Below are 25,347 nucleotides of genomic sequence, written 5' to 3'. Positions count from 1 at the left end.
ATTTTCAGTAGATTGCGTTTCTGCTATACGATTTATTACTTTTTGATCGTCCATACAAATCGACTCGGGCCAAATTACCGCATTCATATCGAGTAAAATTTATCGTAATTTTCCTATTTGAGATTATGGCATTCGATAACGAGCAAGAAATTTAGTTCATTTTATAATAATTTCGATATCGAAATCATTTTTCGATACGATAGGTATCGACCTACTGTACACAATTATACGATTTGTATATTCCCAAATTCGAATATTTGGTCGTCTCCAACTACTCGGCTGATTAATGACTCTTTCAAAAAGACAAATTATTAAATAATAAATTAATCTCTGAACCCTATATTTTGCTTTTATTGTTCCATGTTCTAAATTTAAAAGACATTAAACTTAATTTTGTAATTAAATAATATATATTTGCTTTAATCCATTAAATTGATGTTTAATACACAGACGATATATTTATTTAATCATGTTGTTTGTAGTACATGCATTAAATATTTAATATTAAATGAAGTTGTTTAGTATAAACAACTCACAGGAAGTTAAATTTTGCTTTTAAATGAAAACAATAATAATGTTAGCAATTTAAACAACATTCCATAAAATAATAAAATAAAAAGCAGTATACGAATTTTTTAAATAAAAAACCAAATATATTTTTATGTTTTTTTTTATATAATATTAAATAATATTCATAACCGTATGTTTTCCTTGAAATAATTAAGAAAAATTGAGTAACTATATAAAAATTAAAACAAGATTTAATTAAATAATAAAAATTGAAATGTTTAAATAGTTTTGGTTTAAGTATTTTTTTTTTTCGTTTATGTATTTTTTTTATCTTTTGAAAACATCCATCTATGGTTAAATATAGTAAGAGTGTTTCTATTTGTTTTGACATTTATTACATTTAATTGATACATTTTCATTGTTATTTCTTTTTTTACTTTTAATATTTGTTTAATTAGTTTGGTTTTAAATATAGTTGAGAAAGAATTGCAGGGTGTAAAGTGTATGTGGTTGGTTTGTTGGTTTGTGTAGCTTTTCTGTGTTACTATTTTTAAAAATGAGAAAATCAAACGAAGTGTTGTAATTAGAAACAAGCCAAGAAAGAAAGTTTTATTCTTAACAATGAAGGTTTGCAAAATCACTCTCCTTCTTGTTTTCTTTTGTTTTTTTTTTTTGTTTTATAAGATTAATAATATTCAATTTAATTTTAATTAGCGCTGTGTTGTTGTTGTTATAATTATTGATGTTAGATGATCGTACCTCCCGATAATTTATTTGAGCTTATTTTTGCTGCTAGCTGTTGCTGTTGTTGTGTTGTGGCTCAAGTGAGAAGAGCTATTTGGTTGAGCCGTTGTTAGTGGTTTTTCAGTTTTTAACTTATTATTTGCTGTTTGCTTACCAACGGCTGTTGATGTATCTCCTCCACTAGTACCGCCACTTGTTGAAGCAGCGGTTGTAGTTTTTCCTCACTTACCAGGGGGCGCCATCGGTTGGCCGCGGTCTTTGCCTCGCAATTTTAAACCAATGACACGTTCAATTTTGCCCAACACCATATTGTTGGGAATGCCACGGCCAGCCTCATAATCAGTAACCACTTGTGTTTTTTCACAAATTTTCTACAAAATACGAGTGTTATAAAGTTATATATTAGCATAGTAATGAAATTAGTACTCGTATAACAAATAAACTTTCTTACAGTTGCGAGATCCTTTTGACTTAAACCTTTAGATTGACGTCCTTGCATAATAATTTTTCCCACTTCTAGAGGAACTTTTTCATGACGCAACTCTTCAGTCTCACGATCCAATTTGGCAGTGTTCTTAGTTGTTATATGTTGTTTATTAGTGCCAGCACCATCTGAAATAGATAATCATTATAATATTAATAGGCAGTCAATTGAGACCCCTTTTACGCTCACATTATACATTCAATTTGGGCAAAAAATATACCATTTTAAAGGAATTTATTCACAAATATATATTTTATTGAAATCGGTTCAGTTTTTTAGCAGTTAAGCAAGTAGTCAATGTATACCTTATAGACAGTAATTGTCACTAATGTCTGTACACTTGGCTGACTCCACTTTATATATTTTGGATCATTTGACACGTATGTGCTCTAAGTAGTGTGAAGTGAATTGGTTACTTTATACTTAAGTGTCTCTAAGTAATCTAGAGTAAGGACATGCACAATATGCATGCTAAAATAACGAGTCAAGTAACTATGTAAAATCAATAGTTCGGAACAGTCTCCTAGAACTGCTGGGATGTTTAATTCTCACACCTCTGCAGGCAAAATTATTTGTGTTTTTTTTCTTTTCTGTTTCTCTCAACCACTAACCTAAAATATTCTTCTATAAATATCACAGTCTCAGTGATAACGTATGCGGGAAACAATTGCATCAAAACAGAAAACGGTTCAGAATTTTTTAGCTCTTTTTGGAATTTTATGTTATTATTTTCTCGTGTTTTAAGTTAAAATAATCTACAAACTCTCATCTAAAACTCTAAACATTGCGACATTTCTTCACTTCGCTTGGGTGTGACAGACAGGTGGATGCTCGAACAGTTAAGAACTCTATTTTTAAATAATCTCTGATGTTTGTTTAGATGAAATTATTAACTTTCTGCTAATATTTCAAAATCCGAAAAGCACAAATTTGCAATTTACGGCAAATTTAGGGATATTTCCTTCCAAAAAAAATGCACTTCTCTGCCTTTCATTGCCACCTAAGTTAAATGATGACAAATTGTTTCCGTTGCAAATAGAAAAATTATCGAAAAAATTATAAATATGTTTACAAGGTAGTTCTTTAAAAAGTTTCAAATTAATTAACAAATTTGTTAACATTTTGAAATGTTGAGATACAACAAAATACATTGACTAACATGTATATAGTTGTTGCGAAAGTTAGGTTTTTGACAATTACGCCTCTATGTAACCCTATAGTTTTATCCAAAACCGTATTTTGTTTGCTGTAGACCGTTTTTCATTCATTAAATTTATTTGTCATTATTTATTAGATATATGTACATAGATATAATTAATTATAAAATTTATGCAATACAGTTTTCAGATGCAGTTGCATAGGCTATCTATCAGCTCATAATCAAATTATTGCTTGTTTACTCTAGTTTGTTTTTCATGAAATCTAAATTTGTTATAGAAAGTTTTTAAATATCAATTGTTTTGGGCTATATTTAAGTTTCAATGAGCTAATTTTAGCTATCTGACTTGTTTACTCTTAAACACAAAAATATGACGTTATAATAAAAAATAAACCATTGGAACTATATTAAATCTTCACACAGAATGACACGTGAAATGTATATATATAAAAATATAAAACAGATTTCTAACTAGAATGACTTTCTCTAAATGTCATTTAGTTTAAATTGATAAAGAACTAAATTAAACTAAAAATAGGTCAATATTATTATGTTTGTGTGTATATTTATGGAACAACAAACAAAATACATCATCAAACACATACACTTGTACAACTCCCGCCCCCCTACTTTCCCATTTACACCAGAAGCTATTTAACAAATAATACCGGAACACTAAAATACAAGTTAATTAAACCTTACAAAAATATTTATCATAGTGCAAAACATGTGTTTTACCTGCAGTTTACTAAAAACTAGCAAAAGTATGATGAAATTGCATTGCAAAACAAATCGATAAAGAACAAAAAAAATGAAAACAATAACACTTAATAGGGTTATATAGAGAACTTCGGGCATACATAACCTAAAACACTAAACCGATATATCCAATTTTCTTATACACGTATCAAAATAAAATAATACTTACATTTTTGTTGGGTATCAACTTGTACACCTTGGCGCCTGGCGGCATTAATAGCTGCTTCAGTTTTAAGAGCACCGGCCTTTGGAGCTTTCTTGCGCAGTACGGTTACTGTATCCCAATCTGACATGTCTGCAGTTGTAGTGTGTATATATAATTTTCTTAATTGTGGTAATGTAATAAAGTAGATGACTAAATTTCTGAGATAACGAAATAAAAAATAAACTTATTTTTAATTTATGCAATACTATGGAAATTTATTAGCTATTTTTCTAAAACTGTTTTTGTTTTAATGAAATTCGTCTTACAATTTTCTTAACAAATATATATCGTTTTGTATTCCAGAAAAATCCAAAATATACAATGACAATGTGTTATTGCAGAGTTGTATTTAATTGAAAATAACATTTACAGAGCCCTCTGGTGAGCAGTAGTAGTACTCAAATATTGTATAGTATAAGTGTTGCCGGTTTCTGTGTATATAAATAGAAAAATTAAAATTTCTTTGGAAATAAAATCGTTGTGAATCTTAAAAACTATTATGCTTTCTCTATAACTTAACCCTAGTCGAACATATACTTATTCGTGGTTAATGTATAAATCTATTGCTTCCAAAAATTCTGAAATAACAGATAATACGCCAAAACGAAGATATTATTTAGTTTCAGTAATCACATTTCATACAAAATATATAAAGATATCATTGTAAATTTTTAGCCTTTTAAGGGAGTCAAAAGAAAACTAGGGTAAGATGTATGTGCAGGTTACATTTGATCGCCGCTTGTATATGACAGCTTTGAAAGACATTCATAGAGACACTATCAATTCCGCGGTAGAAGCATACCGTAGGAATGTGGTACGGTATGCTTCGCCCACCACCGATAGCAGAAGCCGAGAAGATTCTGCGCGTAAAACAAGAGTCTGCCACAACTATGATCAGGATGAATCAACAGGCTTAATGCTTTTTGGTCCCGTATAGACCGTGCCGTACTGCAATTTTACACCATGAACCGGCGATACTTTTCAACAATACTATAAAATGCCGAAAATATACAACACTGTCAATGAATATTTATCTAATTTTGGTTATGTGTTGCCAGTTTTGGAGATTTATCCCCAAATTGTGGATTTTGATTTGGTAAATGAGGATAACTTTTTCGGATTGGGAAGCTAGCTAATTGTTTGGTATGAAAAAAAACATTGTTAGTGAATTTTTGGGGAAAAATATCATTGTAGTAGAAGAACAATTTTAATAAGTACCTTCAAAAAATGTCGTCATATTAATTAACTTTTATTACACTACATAATTGGTCCTATATGTATATGGATTACTCCACAATTCTCTAGTAACATGTTGAAAAGGAGTTTAGGGGATACAAAAACATTAACAAGGGAGGACGACTGACAAAATACTGACAACTCTACTTTTATTGCACATTCTCTCATTCGCACTCTTTTAATCAGCTTGATTCATTTATTTAGAATTTCGCGAGAAATTAAATTATTTTATAATTTTCTTTTAACAAATAAAAGATCTTACCTATTTTGTTGCAATTAAAAAAATAATAATGGCTGATTGTGAAAATAGTAAAGTGGCAGAAACGAATGAAGCGTCACAGTCTGACGAAAGTGGCAGTGAAAATGCAAATGAAACCCCACAACAATCAGATTTGGTGGCTAATTGTGAAAAGGCCTCTACTCGACCAAATGTAATACCGGGTGAACAACTTGCTTCTATTGAGGATGTAGTAAATAGTGATCCTGAATGTTATGAGTTGGATTTGAATCATCATCGTATTGATAAACTGGAAAACTTGGAGCCGCTTACTCAGCTGGAACGGCTTTTTTTGCGTTGGAATCTAATAAAGAAAATTGAGAATCTTCATACATTGACTACACTTGTTGAGCTGGAGTTGTATGACAATCAAATAACGAAATTAGAAAATTTGGATGCTTTAGTTAATTTGGAAATACTCGATATCAGCTTTAATCGTTTGACTAAAATTGAAAATCTGGAAAATTTAAAAAAGGTGGAAAAATTGTATTTGGTTGGCAACAAAATTACTCATATTGAAAATATTGGCATGTTAACTAATCTCACTATGCTGGAGTTGGGCGATAACAAAATCAAAATTATCGAAAATCTGGATTCCTTGGTCAATTTGCGTCAATTGTTTTTGGGCAAAAATAAAATCTCAAAAATTCAAAACCTCGACAAACTGGTCAATTTAGAAATACTCAGTTTGCAGGCAAATCGCATAGTGAAAATTGAAAATTTGGATAAATTAACCAATTTAACCGAACTATATTTATCTGAAAATGGCATAGAAATTATAGAGAATTTGAACAATAACAAACAATTGGACACTTTGGATTTGGCTAAAAATCGCTTAAAAACTATTGACAATATAGAAGAACTTGGTCAGTTGGAAGAATTATGGTTGAATGATAATGCCATTGATAATTGGAAAACCATTGAGGGCATTAAGAATAACAAGTCCTTAAAAACGATTTATTTGGAATATAATCCCCTTGCTAAGGATGCCATGTATCGTCGTAAATTGAAAGATATCGCACCATGGTTGGAAAAAATTGATGCTACTCTGTGCCGATAAGTTTAAAGTAAAACAAAAAGTTGTTTATAAAACTTTTAAATTTAGTTTCATATTTTTTTTTTTAATATTTCACCACCTTATTTATCTATACATAATTTGTAATAGTGCTTGAAGCACTTAGATTGTAAACATTTATTTTGTCTAAAATTAAATTTAGATTTTTAATTGAAAAAAGTAATAAAATTGGTATTTAAAAAAATGTATGTATTGTTTGATTCGAAATAATGATATAAAAGGACGAACGGTTTAGACATGTGGACTCCACAAAAAAGTTTTGTTTTGATCTAAGAGTTTTATTTTTGGAAATTTGAGTTTTTCTTTCGGTTTTTTTAAATAATATATCTCGATTTAATTTATAGCAAATTCGCGATTATATCCATTATTGGTCCGACTTTGATTTTCAATATTAAAACACTATGCAACAAATTTGGGCTCCCGGTCTCAGATAATTTTGAAGATGATTTATAGCAATGGAACTAATTCCTGATTCAATTTTCAAAATCAAATTAAATATATCCTCTTAATTCTTAATGTGTTAATTATGTAAAATGTTTAATAAAAGTTGTTTATAATGTCTCCATGATCCGAAATTATATAATGTATTTGTACATTAAAATATAAAAGATATTTTGACTTATATCTCCATAAAAAATCTTAAGAACAAGTAAAGTGTATATTAATTACATGTTACATACTTTTAACGAATAATTGAAAACCTGTTTTTTATCAAGAAATAAGATAAGATAAATTTAAGCTGTTCAAACACTATATAATTTAAAGTAGAAAATAAGAAAATATAAATGAAATCCTAGTATGTATATACGTATTAGGGTGGATCAAATTGTAGGGGGTCGACAAAATATACAAAGGCGCATCGCGATTCTTGTTCTATGGGTCATTCCAAGCCGGATTTCATGACCAATAGAACATGAATCGCGATGCGCTTATGTCACAAAAAATTATACTCGAAAATAATACTTGTCAACAATGTTGATAACACGCTATTATTAACATTGTTTATAAGAACAACAACATTAACTGTTAAAGCTTTAACAGCTCTAGAAATAAAACATTCTAGTTTTATCCATTAGCTAATTCATGAAACTACTAGAAGATGACTCTGTGTATATAAATAGTAACAGCGAGTTGCAGATCAATCAGTATATTGAAGGCGCTGTTAGGAAACATCAACTGCATTACCAGTGTATTCTTGTTAATTATAAAGTGTGTGTACTAAAAACGAGTGTCTATTTAAATTATTGTGTTAATTCAGATAAATAAAAAGTTGTTACAATTTTTAAACTACTGATCGCTTTTATTTTCAATTGAAAGAATACGGTTTATTTAAAGGAAATAAACTACGGTTTTTAAAAGGTAAAAACGTAACAATATATTACCATTTTAAATAGAGTAGTTGCAAAAAAGAAAAACAACATATTTTTGTATATAGTTTTTTAAATTTATATTTGAAATTTCTTATACGAGTTAGTTAATATAATTTTATGAGTAAATAAAATTAGGAAAACTACTTCATTTTACTTTGTTGATTTTGTAAATCTTTACATGTTTTTTTTTAATTTTTTTTTGTACAAAATATATATATGTGTGTAGATATACATATGTACATTTATGTACTATGTAGTATATATCATAAATTTACATTTGAAAACTTAGTTATCAGAAAAATTTAGTTAAAAACGTGTATATGTATTATAATTGAATGCCCTATTCAAAATGAAAACCGTGGTTAACTAAATTTTTTTTAGGGAAATTTACACAAAAATTGTTTTAATTTTGAAGACGGCTGTTAAGTGTCCAACAGTAATGACCCAGAGATTACCATTCTGTACGAAAATATGAAATTAACTTCAAATATAATGAATTTCTGTGGCATACCTGTTTAAATTTTTGACTGACAGTCTCACAAAGGGAAATCGTTGCAGCATTATTTTGATAGTTTCAAAATCGAAAAAAAAATGGGACGTACGGCAAAAGTTTTGATCGAAAACTTTTATCGAAAATAACTGAACAGATATGAATATAGAATTATTACAATGTTTTTATTTTTTACCCAGGACTTTGCAAATTTATCACTTAAATTAACATAAAATATAAAATTCAAAAATAATTTTTTTAAACCGCGATAACTTTTGCCAAGCCCCTTTCACACTAGGCAAATTAGTTGCTCAAATCTGCTTTACATTTTCAAAAATATGAATGAAAAAACAAACAAACTTGCTGTGTACAAGCAATCCTTAACCCGACCTTACCTCTGAAATCTACAAACACAAAAATTTCGCAGAAGACTTGCGTAACTAATTCCTAATCTGAAAGGGGTCCAACGATTTTTTTTGTTCATACAAAACGCTATTGAAGTGCTAAGAAAAAAATCATGAAATGGTAACAGTAGATGAGTAACTTGTATGTCCACAACTGTATGACACAGACGGAATATATGTATACTTTATGGGGTCACAATTGCATATACCATTACGACTCAGTATTCGAAAAGTAGTCGAAAATTAACATCTTTCCAATGAAATTCTAATATAAAATTCACTGGTTCTTCACCATAATTCGAAGCACTTCAGATTTAGTAGTTGTGGTGGTGGTCTTTCTACTTCTTTTTCCTCACTTTTCATTAATAACAAATTCATTTGAATTTAGATCGTCAAAATTACATTCATTTTCGTTTCTCACTCATTCATATCGTACTGTTCAAAATTTTTCGCATACATTTAATTTTTTTAAGCTGTGATATCTTTTTGTGAGACTGTTGGATACAGTTTTTTGTATTATTAATTACAAGTTGTAAGTCACTATTAATATGTGTAGTACTTTGTATGTTTTATGTTCTTTTGTGTGTTTGTTGTATGTTATATTATTAAATAGTAGTATTAAGTAAATAAATCATGTTGATAGGCTAAATATTTATTGAATTAAAAATTATTTTTGTTTATAAAAGAAAACAAAATGATGGTGGGTATTTTATGGGATATGCTGGTGTGGTGTATTTTGTGTGTTTAAAAAAAAATAAAAACCATATTTATAATTCAAAATAAAATTTTACTTTATTTTTAAGTAATATTTATTGCAAATAAGAAACTTATAAATTAAAAAGTCTTAAAAATATATATATTTTTTTTTTCCAAAATCACTTGCACAATTTTGTTTTGTTTGTTTTAAAAAGATTATTAAAAAATTAAGAGAAAATAATTGAAAAATTAAAACAATTTTAAAAAAATTAATCTCAAACTAATATTGAAAAATAATAAGATAAAAAGCAAAAAAAAAATAAGAAAACATAATTATCATGTGGCTATATAAATATGGAACAAATACCAAACAAATAAAAGCTAAAAAAGACATGTTATTATTTATTTCATAACTATTTTCAATGGTGTCAAGAAGAAAATAAAAAAAGTGATGTAAATTGAAATTGTTTTCAGAGGTTGTAAGAAATTAAAAAAATATATTATAAATATTCTATTTAAGAACTAGCATTACTTCCCCCTTCTGTTTTTACAGCAGCTGCATAACTGTTTGAAGATGATGATGACTTGGCTTCATCTTTTGAGGAAGAAGTACCACCAGTAGAGCCTGGAGAGGGATTTGTTGTTCCCGTAGCACCACCAGCTGATGGGGTTGCCACACCTAAAGATGGTGTAGAATTAACTGTAGTATAGTTAAAATTCAAACCAAAAAAAGAAAAATTTACAAATTAAAAAATGCAAACCAAAATAATGAAAAAATAAAAAATATACAAGTGTTATATTCTCTTGTAGACTCTTGTATACCCATCACCAATATAATACGGGCACCGATATTTGTGTATTATGTATAATAACATTTATCTGGTTTACCCGATTAACTGGATCATATATGGGAGCTATGGGCAATCATGGAGTCACAAAATCCAGTAGTATGATTTTTACACTGATGTGTGTAAAATTTTGGTTCAACATCGATATTTATAAGACATTTATGTTGGTTAATGAGATTTGTGTGGTCCAATTAAGGGCTGATATTCATAAAATTACGAACGGATATTTTTTTGTAACTGGGGGTTGACCCCGAATTTTTATACGATATTTATGCTTAAATACATTTTCGGAAGTGGACCTTATTTGGTACGAGAATTTTTATATATGTATATTATAATTATCTATATCACATTTTGAGATTTAAGGAAGTGGACTTTATCAAAAATGGACCGATACAAACAAAATATAGTTTTGTAATTATTTTTCTTTCTTCATGAATATTATTTTTGCTGAATTTTGCATGGATTTATGTACCAAAGAGCCATATTGCTGGAAGGAAATTTTTATAGGAGCTGGACGAATTAATGCACCGATTCTTACCATATTCAATATAGATTGTCCTTTTATCATAGAGAAAATGTCTGCAAATTTTCATGGTATTATCTGCAATATATTTAAAGAAAACACAAAAAAAAAAATTTTGAAAAATATCATCTTTTTGGGGTTTGTCTCTCATTTTGGTCCACAATTCTGGTTATACTTGACCGATTTTGCCCATTTTCAACACGAAACATTTCTGATCAAGAACGAATTTGTGGGGAATATTTTGAGGCCCTATCGTGCTAACAGTATACGGACAGACATAGCTATACTTTTTGGTTCTACGATCAATATTTCGATATGTTACAAACGGAATGACAAAATGATCTTATTGGTGGTGGGTATAAAAATGTAAAAATTAGTTTAATATGAATTTAGGAAAATTTACCTCGAACATCAATGGCATAACTGTCATCCAGACGCAAGTCATGTTTTTTAATCAATTGACATTCAGCTCCTTCTAGTGAGGGTATTGAGTAAACGTATAAATAACCATCTTGTGAAGCAATAAGAAGTCTATTAAAAATAAATGGAAATATTTGGTAAAACTTTTCTTAACATAAGAAGTAATTACATGATACAATATCACTCGAAACATTTTTTAAGGCGCCGTTAATATAAATTGAAAATAATGTCCAGAAAAAAACTTACCTCAATTGCTTTTGAATTTTCGTTATGGCACATATACGCCTTACACCAGCTTCCGGCAGAGTCACTGAAGCAAATGCTCGACCTTGACTGAAAACATCTGTAACCTGGGTCGGCAAATAGCTGGATACCGTTTTGCTAAGAAATCTAAAAAACGAGTAACTTTTTTGAAATGTGAGATGTGAAGATAAAATGTATGGATAATGGATGAGGATACAGTGTGAGCACAGGATTAAATTATAACAAAAACAATTTGTGTACGGGTGTTTGGTTGATACGTGAGATTTTTTTTGGAGATTTTTAGGATTATTCGTTTAAAATATGGTTGAGAGGTAAAGTACAACATATACAAAACAACAAAACAAATACATAAATACAGTAAAGTGATTGGTGAATGTTGAAGTAGTAATGTGAACATAGAGAGGTGTGGTACATGTATGAAAAAAGTAGAAAAGAAAATTATAAAATAAAAACAAATTAAAATAAAGCATGATAATATTTAAAATGAATGTTTAAAATGTACAAAAGTAAAAGAACATAAATAATTAACAATAACCAAAAGAAAATAAAGAATTTAAAAAACGACTTGTTGAAAACAAAAAATGAAAAAAAAACACACAAATTCCCCCATATACAATATGTTCTAAATGCTGTACAAAAACTAATAACACAAGTTTACAACTTACCCCATCCAATCGTCCGAACTTTGTTTGGTATCATTGGTTTCCGATGCAGTACGATCCAAACGGAATATGTGCACAGTTTCAGTGTTTGAGCTAGATACCAAAAATTCAGCACAAGTGCTAAACGACAAAGATGCAATGGAGACACAACGTTTTAAACCACGTCTCAATTCAAACAGTTTAGTGCCATCCAACGAGGAAAATACCCGTATAACAGTTCCACGTTCACTAGCAGTGCCAATTTCAGTGCCTGATGGACTAAATGCCAATGCGGCCAAAGGGCTGTCATGAGCTGGTATCATAGTTTTTGCATGTAAATTTATGGCATCGAAAATTTGCACTTCCCCCGCAGTAACACTGCCCGGATAGGCTAAATAACAGTGCTCTGAGGATGAACTTAATGCACATAGACCGGCAGAATTACAAGGAGTATCACGTATGGTATGTACAACCTTCATATCTTGTATGTTATGAATGTAAAGACTCTCCTCCAAACAAACAATTAAACGTTCACGATTTAGTTTAACGGCCAGTATGGAATTTGAATACGAGTAATTACATATTTCACTTTGTTTCTTAAAATGACAGACCTAAAAACGAATACAAAATATTAATATCATACACTTGCTTGCAATAACTTAACTGGTTTTACCTTTAGTTTTCTGGGAGCTCTTTGGGCCACAATTGCCACCAATGAACTTTCAAATAGACGTTCAATTAAAAATATTTCCTCTGCGGGGCATGTATAGATTTTATCTAGGGTGTTGTCTACCGAGCCTAAACTATATAAACTGTAACCAGCTTTTGTTCCAACGGCCAGCGAACTGTATTTGATTAAAATCGTATTTGTTATAATTAAAAGTATTTTTTTATTTATATAAAAAAGAAAATAAATACTACTTACGTAACATTTTGATTGAAGTTAACAAAAACTTCACCAGCATCCATGTCTGGTCGAAACAAAAGGCTCATCATTTGGACGACTTCAACAAAGATACTCTAACAATTTGTTGTCCTATTTTTTATGTTTTCTGTAATGTTGTTTATCTTGAAAAATAGAAATAGGTATAAGAGATATTTAAATATTATTCAATTGATTTGAAACCAAATTTGTCCATTAAAATATGCTTAAAAATACAAGTTAAGTTTTCGTTTAAGACAACTTCTCTCTCTGAACTCTGAAAATAACAGGAATTGGAAACTCATATGCGGTATTGGCAAACAATTACACAGATATTAAATTAAACTAAACCTATTTTCATTTATAATTGTTAAAAAGTTGGCCACCTAAAACTTTTATTTTAAGGCTTGTATTGCAAAAGTATAAACAAATTAATAATGTGGTAGGTAACTATAATAGAATTTTGTAAATTTAAACTAATAATGTAAACATAATAGGTAATACACATTTCTAATTTTATATTAATAGTCATGTTTTCTATTTCTATTATTAAAATTAAAAAAGAAGTTTTATCTACATTTAAAGTATTCGGAAAATACAATAACTTGTATACTACCTACAAGGATGCAATTAAACAAGTGAACAAATTAGTTTTCTTCATTTTTTGTGAGACAACACCCACTTTAAGGTAATTTCTTTAATTAAAATACACCTTTATAATTCAAATTCTAAATATATATGCAAAACAAATCTTCGAAAGCATTAAACAATTATATTTTCAAAGAGAAATAATACTAATTGTTAAATTATAAGACTGAAATAAACAAAATAAAAAATAGACTAATAGCAACTGATAAATTCCTCAAATATTGTGTGCAATAATAATATATGTATATAAAGAGACGTTGTCCATTGTCCAGTTGCTTACCCCACCAATGAAAACAAAACAAGTGAAAATTTCACAATTATCCTTAGTTATACTAAACTCTATTTATTTGGTTTTTACACTTTTAAGATTAAATATTAATGAATAATTCCTTAAGTTTGACTTTTTTTATAAAGGCGCAGTTAATATTTATTTTTATGTTTTTCGCGTATTTTTTTTAACTAGCAATCGCAACAACAAAATCCAAAGTAAGAAAAAAACTACAAACAAAAGCAACAAGACGTAAAAAAATCAGAACTGTGTACAAACAAAAGAGAATAGAAAAAATAGAGTTGTCAACTTTTTTAAAGAAATGAAAAACAAATATTTAATTTTCTAAATAAAACAATTATAATTATTTTCAATTTAAATAAAAAGTTATTTAAAACCAACTTGTTTATCTTTAAAGGATTTGAAATAATTCATTGTTTAGAATTTGGTTTTCTGCAATAAATACCTTCAAAATATAGGTTTTGCAAAACGAAATTTGGCAACTCTATACTAAAGTGAAGAAGAATCAAAATAAGTTCGAAGACAAAATGAATGAAAAAAAATATGTTGTCTTTTGTTCGTTGTTGTTGTTTGCTTATTTATAAACTGTGTGTTTTGTCTTCGTTTTCCTTTTAATTTCATAACTTTGTATGTTTACACAGTATTTCTTTAACACTTTTATTTTAACTTTTTAAATAATTACATTTACTATACTATTACTGTACTATTATTATTATTGTTTAAAAACGTTTCGAAAAAACTGTTTAAAGCAAAATTAAATAAACCAATAATAACAACTCTCGTTATTGTGGTGTTGACATTTTTTCTTAACGGTAGGGTTTTCCGAAATTCTTAAAATTTTAGTTTTTTGTGGGGATTTTGTTAATCTGGGGATCTCTTTAATATATCGTTCACAACACGTTTTGGGGAAGTGTTAATTTATATTTTTCACACAATAACAATTTTAAACTGCACAAAATGACATACCTATTACCGGCGATATATGACGGATGTGAGTATATTAGTGACAATTTCAATGTTTAACACGAAAATTGGAAAGAAACTGTTAAAAATGCCGAAAAATAATGGAAAATAATTTTACGCGTATTTAAATTTTGAATGTATCAACTGAAGTGTCTACTTTATTATGATGACGGTTTGGCTCACACACTAGGCATATCAAAATCTCAAAACCAAACCTAGACGATTTATAAAAGGTGACGACAGAACTACAAAACAACAGGCACTATAGCTTAGCATAAAAAATTTGACGTTCATCCATATTTACAAAAACAAAGCGCCTGTTGTTTTTGTACATAATGTTGTTGTCACTTTGTTGAGTGCAAGGCAAATTCATTACAGGTCCATGCGAATTCATTTACAGGTAGTAGAATTTATACAAGATGCAAGGCGTATTTAACAACCCTACAAGAACAGTGGCAGTCATGGGATGGGTTTATACATCAGTAGTTCCCATCATTTTATTAAGGGCAATATGACAAAACTGATGTAAACATTCGTGTACGTGTACGTCTAACTATTGTTTTCTCTTTCCAACTTGTGCCTTGTTATGCATGCGTTGGTATATAAATTGCTAGTGTGTTAGTTTCCATCAGTCATTTCTTGTAGGGAAGGTGACAGCAGTGGCGAATTGAAATAAATACAGGCGTATTCACTTATTTTTTATATATGGAGCAAGGCGTATTTAACAAGGTGACAGCAGTGGCGAATTGAAATAAATACAGGCGAATTCACTTATTTTTTATATATAGAGTTTGACATACGGGCGAATATTTTTTATATATGTAGTTTGACATTTGTGCGTACTATTTCTATAATCAGCTGTGCTGCCGATGGCACCTTATTAAATGCACCTTGATATGGAGATTGACATAAATGCGTTGCGGCGAATATTTTTTTTGACCGGTACGCAATTATGTCAAACTCCATATAAAAAAATTGTGAATTATTTTAATTCGCCACTGCTTGTTTGAAACATTAAAAAAAAATGGCGAAACCAAAAAAAATAAATGTAATTCTGCTGTTTGATTTCCACAAAAAACTAATTCTGCGACAGAAATCCTCATCAAGCAGTCACCTCACACGAACACATGTAATCCTTACCTGACTGACAAATTTACTTTGCACTGCTTATCCGTGCTTGACAAACACGCCATGCAAATTAGATGGGATGTTTGAAAGGTCTGACTGACAAACAGTATTTTTTTGTGCTGCCTTTCCAGTCATGGAAATAGTCAAAATACTCCTATAAAATACAACTCTGTACGAACAGGGGAGCAAAACATAACGTCATAAATTCTAGTTACCTGCAGCGATTGTCAAAATTTTGTTTATAGTTTTCTATTTTTGTAGGTCTTGCATTTTACAATTTTCCTTCGAGACAAAATGTTTTAAAAATTAATAAGTGCTTAAAATATATATTACCAATTATAAAATAATCAAATAAAATTCATATTATTATAATGAAAGAAAACAAAATCCTGAAATTGATACACGTAGCCTGGCGTGAAAGATGGTCCGACTCACAGTGGGGCATAAATATCAAAAACGTAAGTTTATTTTATTAAAACTTGAATTTATTTTGTATGTATACAAAATGTATTGAAATTAATCTTAATATTTATAAAAACACATATATTTTTGGTTAAAAACAAATTGAGTGTTGTTTACGTGTTACAATAATTTCGAATGGTGAAAGTCGACTGTTGGAGAAAAATTAAAATCCCCGTTCAAATGTTTGATCTTCGGTTTTGGCCAGAGCCAATATCAATTGCCTTTGTTTCATGGTCAATTGACGCGGTATACGTACTTTTATGGTAACTATGTGATCACCCACATTATCTCTGCCCTTAATACCACGGCCTTTAACGGTTATCTTTGTGTGTGACTCGGTGCCGGGTTCAATTTTAACATCAAATGTATCATATATGCCACGCACCTTAATGCAGGCACCCAAAATAGCTTCTGTAAGATTCAAGTACCTTTCCGTTACTACATTATTACCCACACGTTTATAATAATCGGACTCTTTGACTTGTAAACGATAGTTAATACGTTGCTTGGTATTGGGATTCTCGCCTGAAATAACATCTCCTGTCTTAACACCGGCTGGTACGTGAACCGTTACTCTGGTCGACTCTTGGACTAAGCCACGACTATCGCACAATTCGCACTGGTTGCGATTAATATAACGCTTTCCTTGACACTGATCGCAAACAGTCAGAGATGTGTATGTGGCCGTCTTCTTGGACAATTGTCCACTTCCATTACATTTGCGACATAGTTCTGAATTTGTACGGCCGACCAGGCGTTGTGACTTGCCATTGCAGGAGGGACATTTTTTCAAATACGCAAATTCTATATTCCTTTTTACACCATGCACCGACTCGATAAATGTTATATCGAGTTTTTGCTCAATGTTGTTGTTTATTTGAGGAGTAGCTTGAAAAAATAAAAAAAAATATTTTTATTGCAATCACAATTTCATTCTTTAATTATTGAAAAGATTTAATAAAACTGTTAAAATCATGTTGGAATTACCTTCATTTTTTGATGCATTCATTAGTGTATTCGTATCTGTGAATCCCATAAATTCTTTTAATTTGTTCGTTGTAGTATTCAATAGTTTATTGCCAGACTTGGAAACTTTATTAAAAAACGACTCCTCATCTTTGATCTCACCCAATTCGTCATATTCTAGACGAGTCGATTCGTCTGTTAATACATTGTAGGCATTCGATATTTCTTGAAAACGTTTCGATACTTGTTGTGGAGCATTTTCCAAATTCAACAAGTCCGGATGATAACGTTTTGCTAAAGCATAATACGCTGCCTTGATTTGTTGCAACGAGGCCGTCTTAGGAACACCCAAAACCTTGTAATAGTAATCTTTAGGCAATTGTTTGTTCTCCTCGGGCTCGGCAACCAATTGAGACTTTTGTTGTTCTTCCATGCGTTGCATTTCCATTTGACGATTTGGATAATAGATGGGTTTGTTAACCTTGAATTGATAAGCAACTGTGGCACATTGTATTTTATTAAATATAAGAAAATTTTGCAATAAAAAAGTACGCGAAAAGGGGTTGAACATTAATTTCATGACAATATCTATGCGGATGGTTGTACAGATCTTGATATTGAAAACTTAAAAAAATATAGACAGAAGCTATTATAAATGATTTTATAATATTTGAAAAAAAAAACAAGAAATATTTTTCATTTAAGTGTCAAAATATTGATTAGTTTTTCTATGAATTTTAGGTTTTACCAAGAGGTGTCAGTGGAGATGTATATAACTTATCAGATTGTATATTACAACAGGCCTTAATTGGTTCCACAGCGAATCCGGTAAGTACTCTAAAACATTAATTAAAATATAATTTAAAGTCTTTTTAATTCTAATTTATTGAGCTTGAAATAAATAAAAAGAGCCGGAACAAATTAGGATGAAAATAATCTAAAATATTTTTTTTTGGGTTTTCAGTTGGTTCTCAATTATCTTAAACATTCGCTTTGTGCTCACTTAGTATCATATTCTGCGGTGTTGAGGCGTATATCAAAGTATGAATATTTTCCAAGGATCTATTGTATAACATCACTTTTGGATTTTTTAAATTCCATTTTAGATGGTGTTACATGCCGGTAAATATAAAGAAATTATTAAGAATTTTATTAGAAAAATAATCATTAACATATTATTACATTAACAGCACAAAAACCGAGGAATCCATATTGCCTGGTGCAATTGTTTCACTGGTCAATTGGTTAATGCAAATATTTGCTATGGTGGCCACCAATTACGAAATGAACCGAGAGATCTCAGGCGACCAATCGTATATGCTAGATCAATGTTGTATGGTGATTGAGAAACTGGTGAAAAATCAATTTCTTTTGGCCATACTATATGTGGGTCGTCAAGAAGACCTCGAGTATTACAGTAAAATTCGTGAAAACTATGCCACTATTAAGACCTCTCTAACAAATTCCAATTTTACTCCTTCCCATCCTGGCATTGAGAAATATTTACAACAATTGGCCTACATAGATGTGCATCATTTGGAAATGAAAACACTAGATGTTAAACAATTACCCGAACCCATTACCTACTGTGTACAGCCCCTGTTGGCTGTGGAGGTATTATTGAATCCTTGCAATGACACCTCCTATTATGTGGCCGAAATGCAAATGTTGCAAAGACTTAAGAAATTCTCGAATACTCGCCTGTTCTATGAAATCATAAGAGCGGGATTTGTATCGCTTAGCAATGTGGTGGAGACCAGTCATGATACCACCTGGGGAGCTTTTACATTTTTCAAAGTACCACAAATTATTAAACAATTGCATGGTCTAAATAAAGGTAATTTAAAAATATTTTTGAATAAAAAATAAAACTTGTAACATATTTATGTAATTTTTATTTAGCTCCCGGTGACCAAAATCCACCAGATTATATACCCGAAGTGGTGGAAGCTTTAGAAATGCTGTTGGAAGACAATCTCTTATTAGATTTTATGGATTCCAAATGTTCTTGCAATATTATTGACTTTTTATTAAACGATTGGACCAAACAGCATTTGGTTAACGATGCCCATGTCAAACATTTTGCCGCTCAAAGAGAAGGAGTTTCAATGCTGCAAAAGCGCGAGACCGGCAATAATATGCAGCTTTCCATTATAAATTTCATTATAAGAGCTGAGGTACCTTTGTCGGGTATATTGAAGACATTAAGTGCAGATTACAATAAAGTACAGGAAGCTTTATTGGGTGTTTTATGTCAAGTCTTAGTGGGTAAGATACAAGAAAAATAAAATCTTTTCTTTTCTCATTCATAATATGTATTAAATTAAATTTAATTTCTCTATTAGGCAACAGTTTCGATTTAATACTATCTGTAGCCACCGTAGAAGGACGTTTGAAAACATTTGTCTCCCGTTTAATACAATGCAATGAAAACTCCAAACAAATACCTGGAGAAGTGGGTAAAACTTCCATAATACGCTCTACTTTATTTGATGTCTCCTTCTTGATGTTAACCTCTATTGTACAAACCTATGGTTCCGATGTAAGTTTATTAATAAATTAAATTAATTCAAATATATTTTCTTATGCATTAATGCTTTTGTATTTAAATATTTAGGCCTTATTATCGGAAAATGGTGATAGTTTCTTTGAGAAATGGGTACGCATTTGTATGGTGGAGCGCAATAAACCCAAAAATTATCACAATATGATTGCTTTGTGTGATGAGAATATTGTTGATGAGCTTTTGCTGAGTTTTAGCAAACCAGAAGCCCAATTAAAAAATTCGTAAGTTTTTCCAAAACATATATAATATTTTAATTTTGATGAGAATTCAAACATTACAGTTTGTTAACAAAATTTTATTTTATTTGTATTTTTCCAGCAATATAACATGGCAGGATATCTGTCTTAATTTACCTGGTGTAATTTATCATGTGTTATTGGCGTGGGAAAAGGAAACTTTATCATCGGCAGATGTCAAAAATATTTTGGATAACATAAAAAAACGCATGTTTTCATTTTCCGTGTGTGCCGCATCATTTTTGTGTGCCTATATGCATTCAGCTAAAAAGGTAAGAATCATAAAATAAATAATATATGTATACATATGTAGAAGCGTTAATGAGAGGAAAAACCTAAGTTAGGCGGGAAAATTCTAATCCATGCAACAACAAGATACATACATGTTAGGAGTGATTATCTTTAAGTACTTGCTGTTTTTAGCTAGTAACTAGGTAGTAACTAACAGCTGCAATTTTACAAAATTTCCCTAATGGGAAAATAATGGCACGATGGTTAGCATTGCTTATTAACAAGGATGCGATTTTCGTGGAAATCCATGTTTGTTAGTCATAAAAACATTTCTTTTATTAAGTTGTTGTATTTGACCTTTTTAGTTAAATTTACAAATAAAATATGTAGTTTAGTTTAGCTCTAAAATAAACTGTAACCACCACATTCTTAAATAAATTTGTTATTTTTCCATCAGGATGAATTTTTGAAGCCCCTCAACATGATACAACAATTTCTATCGACACCCGGCAACGAGGAATTGTCTTCTCAAGAAAACTTCAAGGAACGTTTAGGTTTATCGCTGCAAATCATACGTAAAATGCAATATGATGTCCATCCAACGGGCAACCTTAAATCACGCAGTGTAACACTAACACAAAATCTAGTATCACGTAATCCACTGATAGATCAATTTAAAGATGTATGGAATACAGTGGTGGAACATGGTTGGGTGCCCGTTAGAGCGGCACAAGTAATCGAATCGTTATTGCATGCAGGCGGAGCTGCATGGTTGGCGACACGCCTGGTAGAGGAAATGCTTAAATGTAAATATAAAAAGGTTGGTACAAAAAAACAAATTAAAACTTGGGCAATTGTTAATAATATATATATCATTGTTTTTACTCTAAAGGATATGATGAAAACCATGGATATCATATTTGCCATTTTACATTTGGATATTGAAAGGACCACAGAGGCTTTACTAACAAATGTAGTACCCTCTATTATACACAATCGTCAAGGGTAAGTTTTTTTTTACTTTTTTGTTATATAAATAGTTTGGCTAACATCTTATATTTATGCTTCTTTGTTTATTACAGTGATGATATTAATGAACCTCAATCGTATGTTTTGGCACGTTTATGTGTCTACTGTATTATATCTGCTTTAGAGGCTCGTTCACAAAATTCCTCCAGCCACAAGAAACGTACACGTTCGAATGATGGCGATGAACACGATTTAAATGCTTCTAAAATGCGTAAAATAACCGCCGATGGCTCGGATAACTCCTGCTCAAATGATTTCCTATCCGAAAATAGTCTACTCTTAAGCTCTTCTGTGTCTATGCACTCCAACAGTCTACGCGAAACACCGGCTCAGCTTAAGGAATCATTACAATCGGCTATGCAATATATTTTCAAAGTATTCCAACAATTTGTTACTACAGATGAATTATCTCCAAAAATCTATTTTGTTTATCAATTCATAACGCTGCTGGTGGAGTGTGGCAAAGAGCGTGTACGGCCAGTTTTAAAATTATTGCCCCCCAATTTAATTAACAATTTAATTAAAGTCTTGTTGACCGATGACATTAATGTTGGCTTAATTGCAAGGTAACTATGACTGTTTTTATTTTGGTTTCAATCTGATGTTAAAATGTATGTTTTCTTTTTATTTTAGACTTTATGATTTGCGTGTTAATACAGGACGTCAAACAGCTGTATCGGATTTATGTCTATGGCGTAATATTAAATTGAAACAACAAAGCATACAATTATAAATTAAAATAAGCTTTTTAAAATGCATTCACTCAAATATATACATACTATATTATATTGCTTTAATATTTTACTGCTAAAATGTGTATTATCAACATATAATTACATAATTGAAAATAAAAGTGATTTTTTTAAATACATAATATGTACATATTTGGACATTTTATTTATAACGCCACATAGATATTTTATAGTTAGGATAAGTAATTAATTAATAATTATTTAAAAAAGTTTAGTTTAATTTGTATACCCTTCACCATGAGTGGCAAGGGTATATATAATTCAGTCATTCCCTTTGTAATTTCTACATTTTCCATTTGCAATCACATATATTCTGAATGGTTATAGAAAGCGGAGTGGATATAGCCATGTCCGTCGGTCTGTTGAAACTTTCCGAAGCCCCCAAATTACTAACATGATTGATATAGTTCCAGTTTGGTTGTTATTTACATTAAGAAAAACCACTACCTCGATTTTTGATCTATACTGATGATAAACATTTGAAAAACCTTTACAACGACAAATATAACGCCATAGAAATTTGGACGACTTATACTAATATTGAAATTCGGACCAACAATGGGTCAAAATCGAGAAAAATATTTTTTAGTCGGATTTTTTTCACCAAAAAAATTTATTCAATTCAAAAATTTTGTTTCAGCTTTTGTCACCAAAAACTAGGCTTTTGTTTTAAAATACTAAAACCATAGATAATTACACATAGATCGGAAACTAGAAAAAACCTCAATCAAAAAACAATTACACAAAATAATTACATGTACGAGTGTTGTTTTTGTTTTCACATAGTTTTTATACCCTTCACCCTATATAAGTTTGTCATTCCGTTTGTAATTTCTACATTTTTCATTTTTTTTTGCGACCCCACAAAGTATATATATTCTAGATCGTTATAGATAGCGGAGTCGATATAGCCATGTGCGTCTGTATGTTGAAATCAACTTTCCGTAGCCCCTAAATAACATGATTGATACATCAATATATCGAGAATTCTCCGTAGCCCCTAAATAACATGATTGATACATCAATATATCGAGAATTCTCCCGGCTCGGTTACTATTTAAATCAGGAAAATCGGCCCACAAATGGCTGAAATATAAGTAAAAAATCTGGACAACCTCGATTTTTGGCCTATTTTTTATCTATATGTATCTGGATTACTAAGTCATTAATATAGACAATATGTATATCTAATGATAGATATTTCAAAGTCCTTTGCAACGATGCTCATAAGGTTATAGTAAGCTGGACCTACAATGGGTCAAAATCGGGAAAAATATTTTTGTACCCGAATTTTTTTTCATCAAAAAAATTTTTTACATAAATTTTTATTCACTGAAATTTAAAAAAAAAATTATAAAAAAATTTTGAAAAAAAAAAATTATTTTCTTTACATAAAAATATTCCAAAATTTTTATTTTAAAGTATAATTTGGTGAAGGGTATATAATATTCGGCACAGCCGAATATAGCTCTCTTACTTTCTTACATTCTCATCACAAGGTTTTTGACAACTGAGTTAGGTCTTTGACAGGAGAGTTTCCGATCTATGTGTATTTATCTGTGATTCAAACATTGCCAATTAAATTCGGAAATACAGAATTATTAACTCTTTCGATCGGAATAATAATTACGGAATTGAAACCATTCCGAAGGAAATGTATGACAGGCCTATTAATTTTTGAAGCAATGCACATCATGTTTATAAAAAATAGACGTGACAAGTACTTAGATCCGCCTCCTTTTAAAATTAATAAAATTTTATTTTTGTCCCTCTAGATTAGCCAAATGTAACAGTGTACAATGGCCTGTTAAAGCCCAGATGACAAATACCTAATAATAGACAAGAATATTTTAGGGATTTTTGATTAAGTAGCATATTAACAAAAATTTATAACTAGGGGCGGATATTTATGCATTTATAATTGGAAAATAATCACCTAAAATATGCTTCAAAATCAGAATATGACCTAAAAATTTAAACGATATGTACTAATATATTTGAGCAGAAACATAAAATAACTATGGATCGCTCAATGTCCTAAAATTATACTAAGAATTAAATAGTTAAAGTTTTAAAATTATAATTGTTCTTCTGAGAAAAATTTTCAAAATGTAAAGTAGCATCCAACCTTAATTTTCATCTCGTAATAAATTTTTCGGTAATGTAATCTCTTATAAATCAAAATTGAAAAAAAAATGAATTTTTGAACTTAAAGAATTTGAAAAACACTGTTTTTAAAATTCTTTCGAATAGTTTTCATACAAATTTGTTCGAATCATTTTTCTTTCGAAATATGGCATTTTAAGTTTTCTTGGGAAGATAATTCCTCGTTGCCGGGTGTCGATAGAAATTTTTGTATCATGTTGAAGGGTTTCAAAAATTCATCCTGATGGCAAAATAAGAAATAAATGTAATAATTTGATTACTGTTTATTTGTAAATTTAACATAATAAAATATGTAAATATTTTTCTGACTGTGTTTACTACCTATAAACATGGATTTCCACGAAAATCGCATCCTTGTTAATAAGCAATAAATATTTATGCTAACCATCGAGCCATTATTTTCCCATTAGGGAAATTTTGCTAAATAGCAGCTGTTAGTTACTACCTAGTTAGTAGCTAAAAACAGCAAGTCCTTAAGGATAATTACTCCTACCATGTATGTATTTTGTAGTTGAGTGGATTAGGATTTTCCCGCCTAACTTGGGTTTTTCCTCTCATTAACGCTTCTACATATGTATATATTATTTATTTATTTTATGATTCTTACCTTTTTAGCTGTATGCATATAGGCACACAAAAATGATGCGGCACATACAGAAAATTAAAATATGCGTCTTTTTATGTTATACAAAATATTTTTGACATCTGACGATGATAAAGTTTCCTTCTTCCATGCCATTTGTAATACACAAGATTTTCTATAGAAAAGATTGTGATACACAAGATTAAATCAAACATTTTAGCTAAACACGTTACATTTTTCTCTTAAAATTCATAAGAATTAATATTTTTCTCAATACTTACTTCATTCAATCATAAAA

General features: G+C 30.0%; 5 protein-coding genes across 10 annotated transcripts; 2 read left to right on the top strand and 3 right to left on the bottom strand.

Moving 5' to 3' along the window:
- Positions 1–1,017: 1,017 nt before the first annotated feature.
- On the bottom strand, positions 1,018–4,247 carry mbf1 (multiprotein bridging factor 1). 5 transcript variants are annotated; one of them, XR_010576242.1, is made up of 6 exons: positions 4,128–4,247; positions 3,826–4,019; positions 1,706–1,866; positions 1,409–1,625; positions 1,270–1,344; positions 1,018–1,054 (listed from the first exon to the last, which is right to left on the bottom strand). XR_010576242.1 is itself a non-coding variant. In XM_065504115.1 (4 exons), the coding sequence occupies exons 2-4, from the start codon at positions 3,947–3,949 to the stop codon at positions 1,476–1,478; spliced, it is 435 nt and encodes a 144-aa protein (XP_065360187.1). In that variant the 5' UTR covers positions 3,950–4,019; positions 4,128–4,247; the 3' UTR covers positions 1,018–1,475. The 5 variants fall into 5 exon arrangements, 2 of the variants coding, with proteins under 2 accessions (XP_065360187.1, XP_065360188.1); XR_010576240.1 differs by having other exon boundaries at positions 1,270–1,625; XR_010576241.1 differs by having other exon boundaries at positions 1,018–1,344.
- A 1,077-nt stretch (positions 4,248–5,324) lies between these two features.
- On the top strand, positions 5,325–6,650 carry sds22. The gene has a single exon (XM_065504571.1). The coding sequence runs from the start codon at positions 5,388–5,390 to the stop codon at positions 6,432–6,434; it is 1,047 nt and encodes a 348-aa protein (XP_065360643.1). The 5' UTR covers positions 5,325–5,387; the 3' UTR covers positions 6,435–6,650.
- Positions 6,651–9,479: 2,829 nt separating this feature from the next.
- On the bottom strand, positions 9,480–14,145 carry Atg18a (Autophagy-related 18a). Of its 2 annotated transcripts, none has more exons than XM_065504914.1 (7): positions 13,959–14,145; positions 13,034–13,176; positions 12,782–12,953; positions 12,133–12,719; positions 11,450–11,608; positions 11,187–11,314; positions 9,480–10,109 (listed from the first exon to the last, which is right to left on the bottom strand). In XM_065504914.1, exons 2-7 carry the CDS (start codon positions 13,102–13,104, stop codon positions 9,925–9,927), a joined length of 1,302 nt encoding a protein of 433 aa, XP_065360986.1. In that variant the 5' UTR covers positions 13,105–13,176; positions 13,959–14,145; the 3' UTR covers positions 9,480–9,924. The 2 variants fall into 2 exon arrangements, with proteins under 2 accessions (XP_065360986.1, XP_065360987.1); XM_065504915.1 differs by having other exon boundaries at positions 11,450–11,593; positions 13,959–14,141.
- Positions 14,146–16,309: 2,164 nt separating this feature from the next.
- MED24 (mediator complex subunit 24) lies at positions 16,310–22,428 on the top strand. The gene is made up of 12 exons (XM_065503618.1): positions 16,310–16,516; positions 18,228–18,314; positions 18,451–18,608; positions 18,677–19,323; positions 19,389–19,754; positions 19,832–20,028; positions 20,104–20,273; positions 20,371–20,560; positions 20,977–21,339; positions 21,412–21,524; positions 21,602–22,114; positions 22,182–22,428. The coding sequence occupies exons 1-12, from the start codon at positions 16,430–16,432 to the stop codon at positions 22,279–22,281; spliced, it is 2,991 nt and encodes a 996-aa protein (XP_065359690.1). The 5' UTR covers positions 16,310–16,429; the 3' UTR covers positions 22,282–22,428.
- On the bottom strand, positions 16,471–18,166 carry LOC135953657 (chaperone protein DnaJ). Its single transcript, XM_065503619.1, has 2 exons — positions 17,508–18,166; positions 16,471–17,408 (listed from the first exon to the last, which is right to left on the bottom strand). The coding sequence occupies exons 1-2, from the start codon at positions 18,064–18,066 to the stop codon at positions 16,684–16,686; spliced, it is 1,284 nt and encodes a 427-aa protein (XP_065359691.1). The 5' UTR covers positions 18,067–18,166; the 3' UTR covers positions 16,471–16,683.
- Positions 22,429–25,347: the final 2,919 nt, after the last annotated feature.

Source organism: Calliphora vicina, chromosome 3 (assembly GCF_958450345.1).
Source record: "Calliphora vicina chromosome 3, idCalVici1.1, whole genome shotgun sequence".
Classification (NCBI taxonomy): Eukaryota; Metazoa; Arthropoda; class Insecta; order Diptera; family Calliphoridae; genus Calliphora; species Calliphora vicina.
This window is presented reverse-complemented; position numbering and strand designations above follow the sequence as displayed.

Bases quoted from the DNA above. Each gene is read 5' to 3' on its own strand.
- Atg18a (XM_065504914.1), bottom strand. From the start codon at position 13,104: ATGATGAGCCTTTTGTTTCGACCAGACATGGATGCTGGTGAAGTTTTT. The intron at 12,954-13,033 runs GTAAGTAGTATT...AATCAAATACAG, and splicing joins AACTTCAATCAAAATGTTAC to TTCGCTGGCCGTTGGAACAA. The intron at 10,110-11,186 runs GTAAATTTTCCT...ACTATACTACAG, and splicing joins TTATGCCATTGATGTTCGAG to TTAATTCTACACCATCTTTA.
- sds22 (XM_065504571.1), top strand. From the start codon at position 5,388: ATGGCTGATTGTGAAAATAGTAAAGTGGCAGAAACGAATGAAGCGTCA.
- LOC135953657 (XM_065503619.1), bottom strand. From the start codon at position 18,066: ATGAAATTAATGTTCAACCCCTTTTCGCGTACTTTTTTATTGCAAAAT. The intron at 17,409-17,507 runs GTAATTCCAACA...TATTTTTTCAAG, and splicing joins GAATGCATCAAAAAATGAAG to CTACTCCTCAAATAAACAAC.
- mbf1 (XM_065504115.1), bottom strand. From the start codon at position 3,949: ATGTCAGATTGGGATACAGTAACCGTACTGCGCAAGAAAGCTCCAAAG. The intron at 1,867-3,825 runs GTAAGTATTATT...TATCTATTTCAG, and splicing joins AGTTGATACCCAACAAAAAT to ATGGTGCTGGCACTAATAAA. The intron at 1,626-1,705 runs GTAAGAAAGTTT...CGTATTTTGTAG, and splicing joins GTCAAAAGGATCTCGCAACT to AAAATTTGTGAAAAAACACA.
- MED24 (XM_065503618.1), top strand. From the start codon at position 16,430: ATGAAAGAAAACAAAATCCTGAAATTGATACACGTAGCCTGGCGTGAA. The intron at 20,561-20,976 runs GTAAGAATCATA...TTTTTCCATCAG, and splicing joins ATATGCATTCAGCTAAAAAG to GATGAATTTTTGAAGCCCCT. The intron at 22,115-22,181 runs GTAACTATGACT...TTTTTATTTTAG, and splicing joins AATGTTGGCTTAATTGCAAG to ACTTTATGATTTGCGTGTTA.